Source organism: Podarcis muralis, chromosome 13 (assembly GCF_964188315.1).
Source record: "Podarcis muralis chromosome 13, rPodMur119.hap1.1, whole genome shotgun sequence".
NCBI lineage: Eukaryota > Metazoa > Chordata > Lepidosauria > Squamata > Lacertidae > Podarcis > Podarcis muralis.
Window position 1 is genome coordinate 11017664 of NC_135667.1, and position 15063 is coordinate 11032726.

The following is a 15063-nucleotide window of genomic DNA, read 5'->3' on the forward strand; positions in this document are numbered from 1 at the left end:
TTTGCTAGCTGCCCCTTCTATCCGTCAAACAGGCTTATCAGAACACCCAAACCAAGCCTCCTAGCAGCCCAACCTAGCCCACGTCTTGCTACTTGGGTATCACACCCAGCTCTTCCTTGGGCTACAGGGATCATACGTCGCGTATCGAAATGGAAACACGGTGAAAAGACATGCGGTTTCACCCCGACTACTCCAGTCTCTTGCACGAGCGATACTTGCCTTCGGAAGCTGCTGGGTGATCCTGCCAATGTTCTGTCCTTTCTTTCCAATTATAAAACGATGTAACCAGGCTGGGGCGGTTACTTCAGCTACCATCACACTCTTCGCCTGGTGGGGTGAGAGAAGAGGCAGAGTTTTGTGGTCAAATCACAGTTTCCCTTGAGACCAGGTTGGCATGCTAGGTTTTTCCCCTCCCCCTTTTAAACACATAGCCTCTCCAGATTTCAGCTGTTCTAGCGCAGCAATGACTGCGTTCTGTCTCTAGGTGCCGCCACAGTACCGTTTCAAACATCCATCTCAAGTCACAATACTCAGCATTCCCAGGAGAACAGGGTTCAAATCCCCATTGAGCAGCGAAGCTCACTGGGTGATCTTGGGCCAGTCGCCATCTCTTGGCCTAACCTACCTCACAGGGTTGTTGTGAGGATGAAATGGGGAGGGGAACCATGCACACCACCTTGAGCTACTTGGAAGAAAAAAGTGGTATATAAATGTAATAATACTCAGCTCAGAAAGGACCATCTCTCCCCATACAAACCAACCCGGACCCTGTGCTTGTCACCTGAGGCCCTTCTTTATGTACACACACAAACACCTCCAAGAGGTCTGAAGGGTGGTAACATGAGAATGGGCCTTTTCTGTGGTGGCTCTCCGATTGTAGAATGATCTTCCCAGAGAGACTCGCCTGGCACCATCTTTGGGTGCCTGGCAAAAACTTTCCTCTTTACCCAGGTCTTTGGCCATTAAATAATCTATGGCCTGTTAAAGCTGTGAGTGGGATTTTGTTATTATTATGACTATTATGCTTTTTATTATGTTTTTATTATCAATGCTCCATAAAATGTGTTTTTAATGTTGTACACCACCCTGGGATCTTTGGATAAAGGGCTGTATAGAAACTGCATAAATACTAAATACAGTTGTACCTTGGTTCTCGAATGGAATCCGATCCGTTCAAATTTCCAAAGCATTCGGAAACCAAGGCGTGGCTTCTGATTGGCTGCAGAAAGCTCCTGCAGCTAATCAGAAGCCGCATCGGATGTTCGGCTTCCAAAAATCGTTTGCAAACTGGAACACTCACTTCCGGGTTTGAGAACTAAGCTGTTCGAAAACCAAGGTAAGACTGTAAATAAATCCCAACACAGGTATAAAACCTGCGATAAAAGAGAGACCAGGTGCAGTCTCTTGAGCGGCACCATTATTTTTCTTTTACTCCGCTAAGTAAAAGCTTATTTTGGACAGAGACGGGGGAGCAAAGAGCCTCCTATGAGAAGATTACTCTCTACAGTTGCGTAACACAATTCCCACTAGGTGCTTTTTAAGACCTACATGGTTGCAAGGAAGAAAACAAAAAAATCCGATTACATAAACTTGCTTTAAAAGAAATGGCCTTTTTTTTTTTTGCAATAGCAATAAAACTGCCAAGCCACTACAGACGCACCTTCTTGAACATCCTTAGTAGTCAAATCCACCTTGGGGTTCAGGTGGCCCACATGGTCCAGACTGCGCATAAAGAGGACCAGGCGGTCCGGCACAGATGCTCGGAGCCCTTTACCTTGGCGTAGACCTGAGTCAGAGCGGGACCCAGCTTGTCGGGCTCCCCCCGGAGGATGATCGTTTCCGAGCTGCTTTCCAGGGGCGGCATCTCCACCGAGACTCCGGTGGCTTCCAGGATCTCCTGCAGGGTGTTGCCTTTGGGGCCGATGATGTACTTGTGCTGGGACTTCTTCACCTCCACCGAGATCGTGGTCGTCTTGCGCTTCTGAGAGAGAGGGAGCGGGAGGGAGCAGCAGCTGCTTCACAGCATGGAAACGAGCAAAGCTGCCAAAAGCCTCCCGGCAAGGCCAGAGGAAAGCAGCTACTACCAAACCTTTCCCGCTCATCCAGCCAAACCGAGTTGGGGCGGCTGACCGCATTGCACTCAGGACTAGGGTAAAAAATAGGGCTGAGGCATTAACCCCGCAAATGGGGTGGTGGCGGCCCTGCAGGTGCTGTGTGCAGACTCCAGCACCAATCAACCCCACCCAACATAGACCATGGGCCAGGGACGATGGGCGCTGCAGCCCAGAAACAGCAGAAGGATCATGGAGCGTCTTCACCCACATCGTTCAGCCTGGACACTTGAGGTCCAGCACCAAGGGCCTTCTGGCGGTTCCCTCACTGCAAGAAGTGAGGTTACAGGGAACCAGGCAGAGGGCCTTCTCAGTAGTGGTGCCCGCCCTGTGGAATGCCCTCTCATCAGATGTCAAGGAAATAAACAACTATCTGACTTTCAGAAGACATTTGAAGGCAGCCCTGTTTAAGGAAGCTTTTAATGTTTGATGTTTTATCATGTTTTTAATATTCTGTTGGGAGCTGCCCAGAGTAGCTGGGGAAACCCAACCAGATGGGAGGGATTTAAATAATAAAATTATTATTATTATCATGGGCTTCCCAACCCTACTTTATCCTGTTAAATGGCTCACAGGAAGTTATAAGCATTCTGGTGTCCCTGATTAACGAGGGGGAAGATTTTTCTCCTGCACCTTGCAAGCGCCAATTTCGAAGGTGCATTCCCTCCAGTCAACAGGGAGGAAATGCTTTTAAGAGGATTTCTGCCGCAACACACATGCACGTTCTAAAAATAATAATCCATGTTTCTTTTTTTCTGCTGCTCCTTTGCAAATTACAGCAAGGTGACGGCCCCAAATCCACCCATTTAATGTAGAAAGTGCATGTAGAAGTGGCCACTGATTTCTTTAGGGCAGCTTTTTGCCAACCTGGTGCCCACTAGATGTCTTGGCCTGTCACTCCCATCTGCCCCAGGCAGCGCCGGGACCACCTGCACTCAAAGGGGCTGCTTGATGTAGCTGACACTCCCTTTCTTACAGAAGCTGCCAGCTAAAACGCTAAGCGACAGAGCTCTCTACAGCTTTGGTGCTTCTGTCAAAGTGCCGTTAATGCCATTTCTTGGAACAGGCAAACCCACCCACCTTATCCTCGTAGATCTTGCGGATCCGCAGGAGTGCCTGGGCCACCGGCTCCTTCTCGCCGGTGATGATGATCTCGTCTTTGTTGACGCTGGGCGGCGGGATGTTGATGCGAGCCCCGGTCTCCTGCATGATCTCCTGGACCACCTTGTTGAAGGCTCCAGCAATGAAAGGGTGGAAGGCCTTCTCCAGGTTCAAGCGCTCCACGGCCCGCTTATCCTGGAACACAAGGGGAAATCTGCTGACCCACCTGAAGAGGAGCAACCTCTGCTTGATCGCAGGCTGCCCCGGCCTGGTATACCCAAAACCTGTGGATCAAGTCTCAGTTCTTCACTATTCAGCCCCTCTCCTGGAAATAATGGGGAGGTGAATCGCTCACCATATGCTTTCCCTCTTCCAGTCATTCACCCAAGACTGATTTCTTTTCCCCGCTATGAGCTTCCTTTTGAAGAAGGGAGCTGGGATACAAAAGCTCCTGTCCATGAAATGCAGCCATGCCGATACACAGAGCCCAGAGAGCAGCCTTGGCTGGATCACACGAAAAGCTAATCTATTCTACTTAGGCGTTCTGAATAAACGGTGTTGTATATCAGCCTGAAAACTGTGGGATGTATCATTACTGAAGCAGTCAAATGCAACACTTCCTGTTGCCCAGAATGGACACACAGGGTGATGTTACTCTAGCCAGGAGGACTTCCTGTCACACCTGTCTGGAGCATCCTCCCCCTGTATGTGACCAGACAGATGGGCGTGACCCTGGCAGAGCCTATAAAAGGGCTGGTCACACAGCCATCTTCCTCTTTTGCTCTTTCCTTACAGAGGATGGAAGCCACAAGGTAAAAAGTCTGAGGCCAAGCTCGGACTTCTTTTCTCTCCAAATTTAACTGTAACCACAAGATAAAGCCTGTCTTCAAAATACTACGGTGGACTGAATGAAAGTAGGCTTTACTCTTATTTTTAATCAAGACTGCCATGTTATTATTATTCCAGAGGGAAATAAAAGGGGAAACTTACCAGGAACAAGATAGACTGGACAAGCCAGGCTGGATTGCTTGGCTTAAATGATTCTAACGAATCCATCAACTAGCTTCAAGCCATGTGCACAGGAATGTGCTCTGCTGCTTGCTCACTAGCGTGAGTGAGGAGGGATCATATTTAATCAATATATGCTCTCCTACTTTCCTCAACATTCCCACAAAAATAAACACAAATAGCTCAGCATCCTGGTTCTCAGTGGTCAACCGGATACCTATGGGAAGTTTGCAAGCAGGACCAGAATGCAGCTAGGAACGGGTACCTCCGAGGCAAACTGTCTCCGACAGCCAAGGAGAAAGATAGCCATCTAGTATCCCTTCCTAGCCTTCCCAAAATACCCCATTGAAGCTGGTATCCCAGATTTAGCAATTTAGCACAATATTGTGCCCTGCATAAAACCCCTCCATGTTGTGTCTAGAGCCGCAAAAATTCCAGATCTTCTGTTGGGCGGCTTGCTCTAGCAATGGAATGCAGCGTGCCAGAGTCCACTGCAAAAACCTGCTCGCTGGTTTTAAATCGAAGAGGAGAAGCCGCAAGGCAGGCCATCAGAAGTCTCTTGCGCAACTGCTTCCCACTCCCGCTACCTTCCGCCTTTGGAGGTAAAGGGTGGGGAGTTGTGACTCTTCCCCCCGGCTCACCTGCTCTGCCGAGATGAGCAAGATCTCGTGCCGCGCCTTCTCGATGCCTTCTTTGGTGCCCGTGATCTTGATCTGATTGCTGGGGTCCTCAGGCCGCGGGATGTTGATCTTGGTGGCCGTCTTCAGCTCGAGCTCCTGTAGTTTCTCGCCGTTCTTGCCGATCACAAAGCGATGGTGTTCCTTGGGGATTGTGACAGTAGCTGAAGCCTGTGGAAAGGGGAGAGGACAGCGGCTTTGCTGGGTTTTCCAAATGCTGTTTTAACAAGGGCTGCTTGATACAGAAACACAGGGAGCTGCCTTACTCATTTGTTACATTTATATCCCACCCTTCATCGAAAGACCTCAGGGCAGTTCGCAGAATAATAGCCGCTTGCAGAAAAGCGAGAGGTGCTGGGGTGGAGGGAGACACACTTTGGGGTGGAAGGGCTTTGCACGCACCTGGGTCTGAAGCCGAGCGACTATTTCCTTCCGAGCTTTCATGACGGAGTCCAGTTTGCCGGTCACCATGATGGACAGGCCCTGGTCCTTGGCCAAGGAGAGCTCAATATGAGCCCCGGTCTTCTGCATGATGTCCACGCACACCTTGGCCTCGTCACCTTCTCCGAACTGGCTGTTGTCCTTGTAGCGTCGCTCTTCCAGGGGGACGTGAAACACCTGCCAAGGAAGGAACACCTGAAGGGCCGGGTCTATATGCTGCAAAATGTCTATTTCCAAGTGCAAAAGCAGGTAATGTTGGACCGGATCAAAGGCCCATCCAAGAAAGAATCCCGCTTCCCTCTGTGCCCACCAGGCATTTCCTGGTAATAAGCCCACAGACTAGGCACAAATGCCCCCGTTGTCCTCCTGCACATGGCATGGCACAGTGTCTCAGAACATGGGAGGTTCTGTTTAGCTCTCAGCCCGCCAATGGCTACTTGCAAACATCTATCCTGCATGAGAGCCAGTGTGGTACAGCGGTTAAGAGTGCTGGACTAGAACCTGGGAGACCAGGGTTCAAATCCCCGCTTGGCTGTGAAGCTCACTGGGTGACGCTGGGCCGGTCACTCCCTCTCAGTCTAACCCACCTTGCAGGGTGGTTGTGGGGATTAAAAGGAGGGGCAGCAGGAGAACCACGCCATCCACTTTGAGCTCCACAGAGAAGTGAGATATAAAGGCAATAGATAAATATGCACAATCTGCTTTCAAAGCCAACCGTGGAGGGTTCCACACGTTAATTTAATGTAGCATGGAGCAGTTTCTCTTGCTTGCCTCCCCCTCCATTTTCAATCTACTTAACTGGATGAATGCGAGTTTTTTTAAAACATACTTTTCAAGTTTGTACATTTCACTAATTTTACAATCATTTTGACATTTCAAAGCTTGACTTCCTATCCTCTCTTTCTGCGATTCCTTAAATTTTTAATATCTTCTGCATATCCATATTAACTTAATTCGCTCATTTACTCATCTTCTTTAAATACATACTCTTATGAAGCTGCAGATTATTACAATAACCCTGCCAATGTTCTTATCTGTTTACAATTTATCTGTAAATAGTCAAGAAACAGTTTCCATTCTTTTATAATAAAAGAACGTTATCTTGGTTTCTTATTCTTCCAGTAAGTTTCGCCATTTCTGCATATTCCGTAAGTTTTTGTATCCATTCTTCCTTTGCTGGGACACCAAAAGGCCCATCTAGTCCTGCATTCTCGTTATTGCAGCGGCAAACCAGTTGCTACTGGGAAGGCTACAAGGAGCTACCGTGAGTTGGAAGGGACCATAAGGGTCATCTAGTCCAACCCCCGGCAATGCAGGAATCCTTTTGCCTAATTGGGGCTCAAACCAGCAACCCTGAGATTAAGTGTCTCATGCTCTATCAACTGAGCTATCAAAGCAGGATAGGAGCACAACAGGACTTTCCTGCTCATCCTCTCTGAACTGGTACCCAGAGGCCTCGGATACTGGAGGCGAGACAGAACCACGACAATGCTCTCCTAATAAGAGAAGGATGCAGAGGCTTTTTCGCACAGTTGCTGCCAATCCTTTGCCTAGCGTACATCCAAGACACTGGTTTTGAGCGAGGCAGCACAAGTACTTCAGTTCAGCTTTACTGCTTCCAAGTTCGAAACCATCTTTCTAGAACTGCTGATTATTTTGGCTACATATCCAGCAATGAGATAAACACTTCACAATTAACATCCCCCATAGGGAAGCCTCTTTCTCCCTTGCACACACACCACACACACACACAAGGTATTCTGCAAAGACACGCCAGCAGCTGAAGTGGAACTCCCTGTGCTCTGCCTCTGCACACTCACCTGGGTGATGACAGAGGATTTGATAGGCCGGATTTTGTTCCATACTCCCGTAAGCTCACTGGACTTTTCCCCGGGGGCTCCCTTTTCTGGGAGTGGCGGAAAGGCTTCCAAGTAAGTGGGGATGTAGGCCTCATCCTCTGGGACACCACCTGCCCAGCAGACAAACATAGAAAGAGACAGCAAGATCACACACGAGGGTGGGGAGAAAAATCCTGGTTTAGAGAAGGGATTGTGCAGGCAACAGAAGACACACCCAGGCTTCTGATCAAATTACTTTGTGGACTAGAGACCACTTAATCAGATGCATCTACTCTATATTTTGGAAAGTTGTCTGTTCACTGTGCATTTGAACCCAGCAACAAAAGAGGCGGCATCTCAAGATGCTGAGAAAATGAGGATGTTATTTTCAAAACAGCCCAATGTCGTTTCAGCCACTTATTGCCTAAAGGCGCTGCTTCAGGGGTCAAATCGAAAAACAGCCTGCAGAGATCTTGCAAGCCAGATGTACAGTATCTCCTGTTCACATGAACTTGTAAATGGGAGGTAATATCTAACAGATATTATCTCCTAAGGCTGTTTTCTCCATGTGACCCACCCCAAAAAAGAAGCATTGGGATGCTTTGAAAATAAAAGCTTCATTTTCACAGCATCTTGACATACAGGTTTGTTTTGGGGTTCATTTTGGATGCTTTCTGGTTTTTGTGGGGGTGGGGAGGGGGCTTTTCTGTGATGCATTTGGACACCAAACTTTGTGCGATGTTTCTTGAGATCAATGAGCAGGTTTTCATCTATGCTTGGATGCAATCATACACCACTTTTAATCAATAAGGCAGATGGAACCTTTCAAAACTGCACTGATTTTTTGGTTTATTAGAATTCCCGAGCAATTCCTGCAAGTGAAGTATAAACCTCAGTTGGCAGGAGTAAATGCACACAGTAAAACAAAAATTAAGCAGCGAGGTCCACAGGGGAATGAAATGCAAAGCGGATTGTGACCATCATGCCACAAACTTGAAATATATTATGTAAAATAAGTGCAGCCGGCTGTTTACAAGCCAATGTTGCTGATAGCACAAAGCACCCTGCCATTGGTTAGCCAATAAGGCACTTGTAGTGGGATAAGCCATTAGGTAAAGGTAAAGTAAAGGGACCCCTGACCATTAGGTCCAGTCGTGGCCGACTCTGGGGTTGTGGCGCTCATCTCGCTTTATTGGCCGAGGGAGCCGGCATACAGCTTCCGGGTCATGTGGCCAGCATGACTAAGCCACTTCTGGCGAACCAGAGCAGCACACGGAAACGCCATTTACCTTCCCGCTGGAGCGGTACCTATTTATCTACTTGCACTTTGACGTGCTTTCGAACTGCTAGGTTGGCAGGAGCAGGGACCAAGCAACGGGAGCTCACCCCGTTGCAGGGATTCGAACCGCCGACCTTCTGATCAGCAAGTCCTAGGCTCTGTGGTTTAACCCACAGCGCCACCTGCGTCCCACGAAGCCATTATTTTGATTCAATTCACACGTGATGGAACTGAACTTTCAACAAGCTTCAATAGAGCAACTCGACCCTGGAGTCTCCCTTCTGAATGACAACTTTAGGGCCGGTAACAAAAGCGTCCCAGGAAGAGTGAAAGTTTCTTCTACCGGTGTCTGAATATTTACCTTTCCAGAGCATGTTGGTTTATCAGTTCCGCCAGTGGATTCCACTCTAGCTTTTACCCAGCCTTACTTACCCATCAACAGACACGCATCTCATTCATTGTGTGAGCAGCAGCCTCACGACACACCCACACCAAAAGATTCCTGCCCATCTCACCTCGTGTTTCTTCATCCCTCAGCCCGCTGCGGTGCTCAGCAAAGCTTTCGGGTGTTAACACTGCTACCGAGCTCATAGCTTCAAACCCAGATTTGCGCGTTTCCGGTATTCCACTGTTGGAGTGACGAAAGAGAGAGAGAGAAAGTTAGGTCAGGAGCTGGCGAAGCTATTGTGACTCCTTTAGAAAGAGCGACCACATCACTTAAGTCAGCCTCCTAATAACCTGGTCCCTCCAGGTGTTTTGCTGGCTGAGGCTGATGAGAAATGTAGCCCAAAACATCTGGGTGAGCCCAAGATTGTGCGGAGGTTGCTCTAAGTGCATCGCTCACGTTAGATCAACCATGTATTATTATCCAATGTTCTTAGACTTCCCAATACCAAATGAGCCATGCCTGAACAATAAACCCATCAGCCCAAGGCTCCCCCTTATATCTCACAACCAACACCACTGTTTGAATTCAGGTAGATGACCAGAGAAAAGTGGGATTTTTTGAGTTGCGCTGCCCCATTTGTGGTGCTACTCGGCATCAGGCAAAAATTTCTTTTGCTTGTGGAGGATGCCTCGGAATTTGAAATGCTCTGTCCCTGCCAAGTGTCAGATGTTGTTGCATCAAAGCAACCAACAAGAAGAGTCAAGCAAAATATTATGGGTCCCCTGTCCCTCCACTCAGACTGATAGTGGAGGAGCGATGAAGGAAGCTATTTTAAATGAGACTCGGAGGATGTGATCTGTTTCAGGTTTGAGGGAGGATGCAACCTCAGCTCCTATTTTCTTCCGCTTCGCCAATGCAACCACCACAGTAATATTGAGGCATGAGAAACAGGTGCCGTATATTTTAAATTGTTTTTGAATTTTTAGGCATTTGCATGAGCTGCATTAATCGCTCACTGGACGGCTTATTTCCGCTTTAGGTAAAGGTAACCCTGACCATTAGGTCTAGTCGTAACCGACTCTGAGGTTGCGGCACTCGTCTCGCTTTATTGGCCAAGGGAGCCGGCGTACAGCTTCCAGGTCACGTGGCCAGCATGACTAAGCCGCTTCTGGCGAACCAGAGCAGCGCACAGAAACGCCGTTTACCTTCCCGCCAGAGTGGTACCTATTTATCTACTTGCACTTTGATGTGTTTTTGAACTGCTAGGTGGGCAGGAGCAGGGACCGAGAAACGGGAGCTCATCCCATCGCGGGGATTCGAACCGCCGACCTTCTGATCGGCAAGTCCTAGGCTCTGTGGTTTAACCCACAGCGCCACCCGCGTCCCTTATTTCCGGTTTACTTACATATTATTCCGTTTTGGGATAGGATGACATCGACGGCAATGTCGTTTCCTAATTTTTAACTGTTGTGCTCAAAGTTGTTGATATAAATATTTCTATATTAAAGCGGTTTACAGCAATAAAAATATAAAATCAAACAATAAAACCTTAAAATAGTTTTAAAAAATCAGTTAACTATTGTGGAAGGATGTATTCTTAATTGCCTGTGTAGGCCTGGAGGAACAGAAGCGTTCAGCAGGCATTTTAGTGTTGTTGGAAAAGCGGCATACACATGTTAAAGCAAAACAAACACATGCACAAATACATTGCCCGCCCCATGGCGCAGATGGGAAGGATGCCCCCATGCTTTCCACCTTGGCAGAGGCTCCCAGTGATCCCGGGTCCCCCTGTTGCACCTCACTCTTCCCTTTTGCTGGATGCGGGGAGCGGGAGACTCACCTGCAAAATGGTCAAGTGCCAGAAGGGTCCGTCCTGAACGAGGCTACCTGTGGCGCTTCAGCGTGACGGCTGCTTTGGTCCTGAAAGAAAGATTATGCGCTGTCAGGAGGACCCACTTACGAACAGGGCGAAGGGAGCCCCTTCCGCCTGAGCTGAGAAACAAACTCTTCAACACAGCCCTGTGCCGAAACGCAAGGTAGGTTATCCCTGCAAACTGTGACCGGCTGTAAGCAGTATAAAAAAATGAAATTAATACTAATACTAATAAATTTTACCATTTAAAAATGGCGCCTAGACATTCCATTGTGGTGACAGTAACACAGGTTTAAGGTGCCATTTGGCAATTAGCTTATATATCTGAGGTTCTAAGACAGTGTACAGAGAGAGAGAGAGAGACAGAGGGAAAGAAAGGTATATCTGCTCCATTTTGGAACAGTTTTTTTTAATGAAATCATTTTTGTTTTTAGAAATATAAAATTATAACAATCCAAATGCTTATTCATATATAGACATTACTCTGAATCTCGAGCCTTCCCTCCACACCCTCGATGGATCCTATTGTCAGTATTTACAACTGTGTATTATATTCTATATTCCAGGGGTCAGCAATTTTTTCAGCAGGGGGCCAGTCCACTGACCCTCAGACCTTGTGCGGGGCCGGAATATATTTTTTTTGGGGGGGGGGGATGAACAAATTCCTATGCCCCACAAATAACCAAGAGATGCATTTTAAATAAAAGGACACATTCTACTCATGTAAAAACACGCTCGTTCCAGGACCGTCCACGGGCCAGATTTAGAAGGCGATTGGGCTGGATCCGGCCCCCAGGCCTTCGTTTGCCTACCCATACTATATTCTATATCAATCCGTATGGTCCATAATATTTGTTACATTGCAAGGAAAGTAAAATCTGCTTGCAATGGTCTCCTAAATAATAGATTATAAATTTTTCCTATTCTTTTTTGAAGTTTTTGTCCTCTTGGTTCCTGAGCTTTCCAGTCAGTTTTGCCATTTCTGCATAGTCCATCAGCTTAGCTGGCCATTCCTCCCTGGTAGGGACTCTTTCTTCTTTCCATCCCTGGGCTAGTAGCATCCATGCGGCTGTTGTCATGTACCATAAAAAGTCTTTTCTGGTCCCATTTTGGGATAGTTTTATTGTGTTTTATAACTGTAATTCTTTTGCCTGTGCATATAAATCTACTGCAACCTGTCCTGGGACTTTCTGGCGAAGGACAGGTGAGGAAACCTTATAAATAAATAAATGTCAAAGAATATGACCGAGCTCAGGTTAGGAGGCACCTACTGGCAAACGATAAGGTCTGTAGTTTAAGAAAATAAACAGCAGACCTGCGGGATCAGCCCAATGTCCCATCTAGCCCAGCACCCAGTCCTCATCTTCCCTTCCTGTCCGTGAAAAGACTGCTCACAACTTGCAGCAAAGGTGTTTCCCGTGCCCTCGGCTTCCCAACCCCCATTAAGAAAGAGGCGGCAGTGGCGGCAGCAGCGCTAAGCTCTATGGGGAGGATTTGAGAGAAATCCTCTTAAGGCAACCGTAAAGGAAGGAAGAGCGAACCTCCTTGCACTTGGCAGGGGCTGCTATCACCTCTGTGTCAAAGCTGCATCCAATATAGGAAAGGTTGCTGCAGGAAGAGAGATGGCTAGAGAGAATCCCCCCTCGGTGCACATGGCCTGTGAACTCGTAATCCCCAAACAGCCTTAAAGAAGCACAGCTGAAGAAAGATCCTTCCTCCCCCCCCCCCCAAGATCCTGCCCCCACACAACCTTGACTATCTTTTAGGGAGCTGAATATCACTAAAACGGAATTTTATTCTGTTCTTTTTCTTCCAAAAAGCAGGAGCCATGCGACGCCAGCCTTTCCAGGATTTCCGCATTTCTCTATGCAGAACACGCACTTATATTTAGTATTATCTTGTTTCCAAAAATCAAGAAGAAATAAAGAGACAGATCGTGTTAGATTGCTAACATTTCTTTTTCTTCTGTCTTTCGTAGCTCTAATTTTATCGTATTACGGTAAAAGCTCAATTTTTTTAAAAAAAAATTATCAACTAGCAGAAGCAGGTATGTTTAACACATTTTTCCCTCTGGGTTGTATCCGATGCTGGTGCTACTCATCACACTTATAAGAAGCGGCCTTACAGAGGGTTGGACAATTGCTCCATCTAGCTAAATACTGTCTGCACTGACTGGCAGTAGCATCTTTAGCAAGGACTCTTCAGACCCACATGGAAAGGCCAGCAATTGAAATTGGGACCTCTTGCATGCAAAGCATGGGCTCAACCATAGAGCTGTGCTATTGGTACAGCCTCAAAGGAATAGAAATGTAGAGTTGGAAAGGACTGCAAGGGTCGTCTAGTCCGATGCCTGCAATACAGGAATCTTTTGCCCAATGGGCGCACTAATACTAATACCCTCCTTTTCCTCCAAAAGGAGCTACGGCTCAGTGGTGGAGCACACAGAAAGCCCCACGCTCATCCCTGATGGCACCTCCAATTTAAAAGACTCCAGGGTAAGCCCTCTTTCTCTGTCCTTGGAGAGCCACTGCCAGGCAGTGGACAAGCTAACTGGTCTGACTCTGCAAAAGGCAGCTTTCCAGTGTTCAAAAAGTGCACCCATTATTTTGACGGACGCAATGAATGCCCTTCACGGCCTAGGGCCCCCTGTACCTATGGGACCGCCTCTCCTGGTATGCCCCACGGAGGACCTTAAGGTCCATATATAGCAACACCCTAGTGGTACCGGGCCCTAAGGAAGTTAGATTAGCCTCAACCAGAGCCAGGGCCTTTTCAGCTCTGGCTCCGGCCTGGTGGAACGCTCTGCCTCATGAGACCAGGGCCCTGCAGGATCTGATCTCTTTCCTCAGGGCCTGTAAGACAGAGTTGTTCCACCTGGCCTTTGGCTCAGAATCAGTTTGATTCCCTCCCCCTCTTTCTTTTTCCTTTCTCCTCCTATGAAGAGATTGCTCTCTAATTGTTTTAATGTTGTATATTAATCTTTTAAATTGTATTTTAATCAACTTGTTTTTATTATTGGTTGTTAGCCGCCCTGAGTCTTGGCTGGGGAGGGCGGGGTATAAATAAAAAATTATTATTATTATTTTGGCACAGCTTGAGTACTGTACAGCAAAGTTCAAAAGAACACACAACGGGAAGGGTACCACAATCAGCACATGGGTCCACAAAGTATGGATTAAAATTCATAGAGGGCAACATCCCTATTCCAGCACTGCCTGCCTGCCTGCCTCTGCCTTTCGGTCTCTCCCATACCCGAATTCCGCTCCTGGGACACAGCAATCAACCCCACAGATCTGCCTAAGCTAAGCCGTTCATGTGGGGAGAAGCAGTCCAATCCACCACACTGCCCCGACAAGGACGGATGGGCAATGTCTTCCTACCACAGCACTGCCATGTTCCCTGGGAACTGGCCCTCGTTTGCCACGCGCCCCCCTGTTGCCGTGCGTCCCCTCTCCCCCCCACCCCAAGCTCCCGGCTCTGCACCGCACGGTGACCGAGTTGCCACCTCTTCTCCTTGATGCAATCCGACAGGACTGCGGCCTCTGGCCATCAATAAATAAAGACGGGAGAGAGAAAGAGCTAAAGACGTAAACAAGGAAAGCTGCGGGAGAGGCAGGGGAAACCCAGCGCTGAACTGCAGGAGCCCGGCCTCCCAAGATGAAAAGAGGACACCTCCGGAATCTACAGAACCAACAGCTGCTTCTTTTAAAGAAAAGTCAAGGCATGGCTCTAGCCCTCAAGGTGTTAAGGAGACACGTGCATCTGAAAGCAAGGGAGATTTCCCCTAGCAGGTCAGGGGACACAGAAAGCTGCCTAATGTGGAGTCAGACCACTGGCCCATCTTGCTCAGTGCTGCCTACACTGACTGGCAGCAGCTCTCTGGGATTTCAGGTGGGGGTTTCAAGGAACCCTACCTGGGTATGCCAGGGGCCCGAAGCTGGGACCTTCTGCTTGCAAGTGGTGTTAGAAATTAGCCAGGTGTGTTTTGCGACTGGCGTAGGTCCAATTGCAAGCACATGGAGATCTCTGGATGACAGGTTAGCAACTGACATCTCCATCTGGCTGGCCCCTCCAGCTTCCTTAAGCAGGTAAGCAGAAGAACTTATGTATTGCATTTATACCCCACTTTTTTTCCTGCAAGGATTACATGGTTCCTCCCCCCACAGTTAATCCTTACAACAACCTTGTGCGGTAGGCCCAAGATCACCCAGTGAGCACCACGACTGATTGGGGATTTGAACCCTGATCTCCCAAGCCCCAGTCTGACACTAACTCAGAGATTTCCAAACTTTTCATGCTGATCACGCTTTTTAGACATGCATCATTTCGTGACACAGTAATTCAGTT

The 15063-nt window shown here is 47.9% G+C and overlaps 1 protein-coding gene across 1 annotated transcript in view; it reads right to left on the reverse strand.

Moving 5' to 3' along the window:
- LOC114582756 (vigilin-like) overlaps nt 1-15063 on the reverse strand; it is a 56313-nt gene that overhangs the window by 23032 nt on the left and 18218 nt on the right. Inside the window, exons 2-9 of the mRNA XM_028703994.2 lie at nt 10684-10763; nt 8971-9083; nt 7159-7307; nt 5300-5515; nt 4862-5068; nt 3192-3407; nt 1775-1981; nt 220-327 (exon numbers count right to left, since the gene is read on the reverse strand). Of these exons, the coding sequence (XP_028559827.2) occupies nt 220-327; nt 1775-1981; nt 3192-3407; nt 4862-5068; nt 5300-5515; nt 7159-7307; nt 8971-9046 (1179 nt within the window). The 5' untranslated portion in view covers nt 9047-9083; nt 10684-10763. The remainder of the gene's footprint in view (nt 1-219; nt 328-1774; nt 1982-3191; nt 3408-4861; nt 5069-5299; nt 5516-7158; nt 7308-8970; nt 9084-10683; nt 10764-15063) is intronic.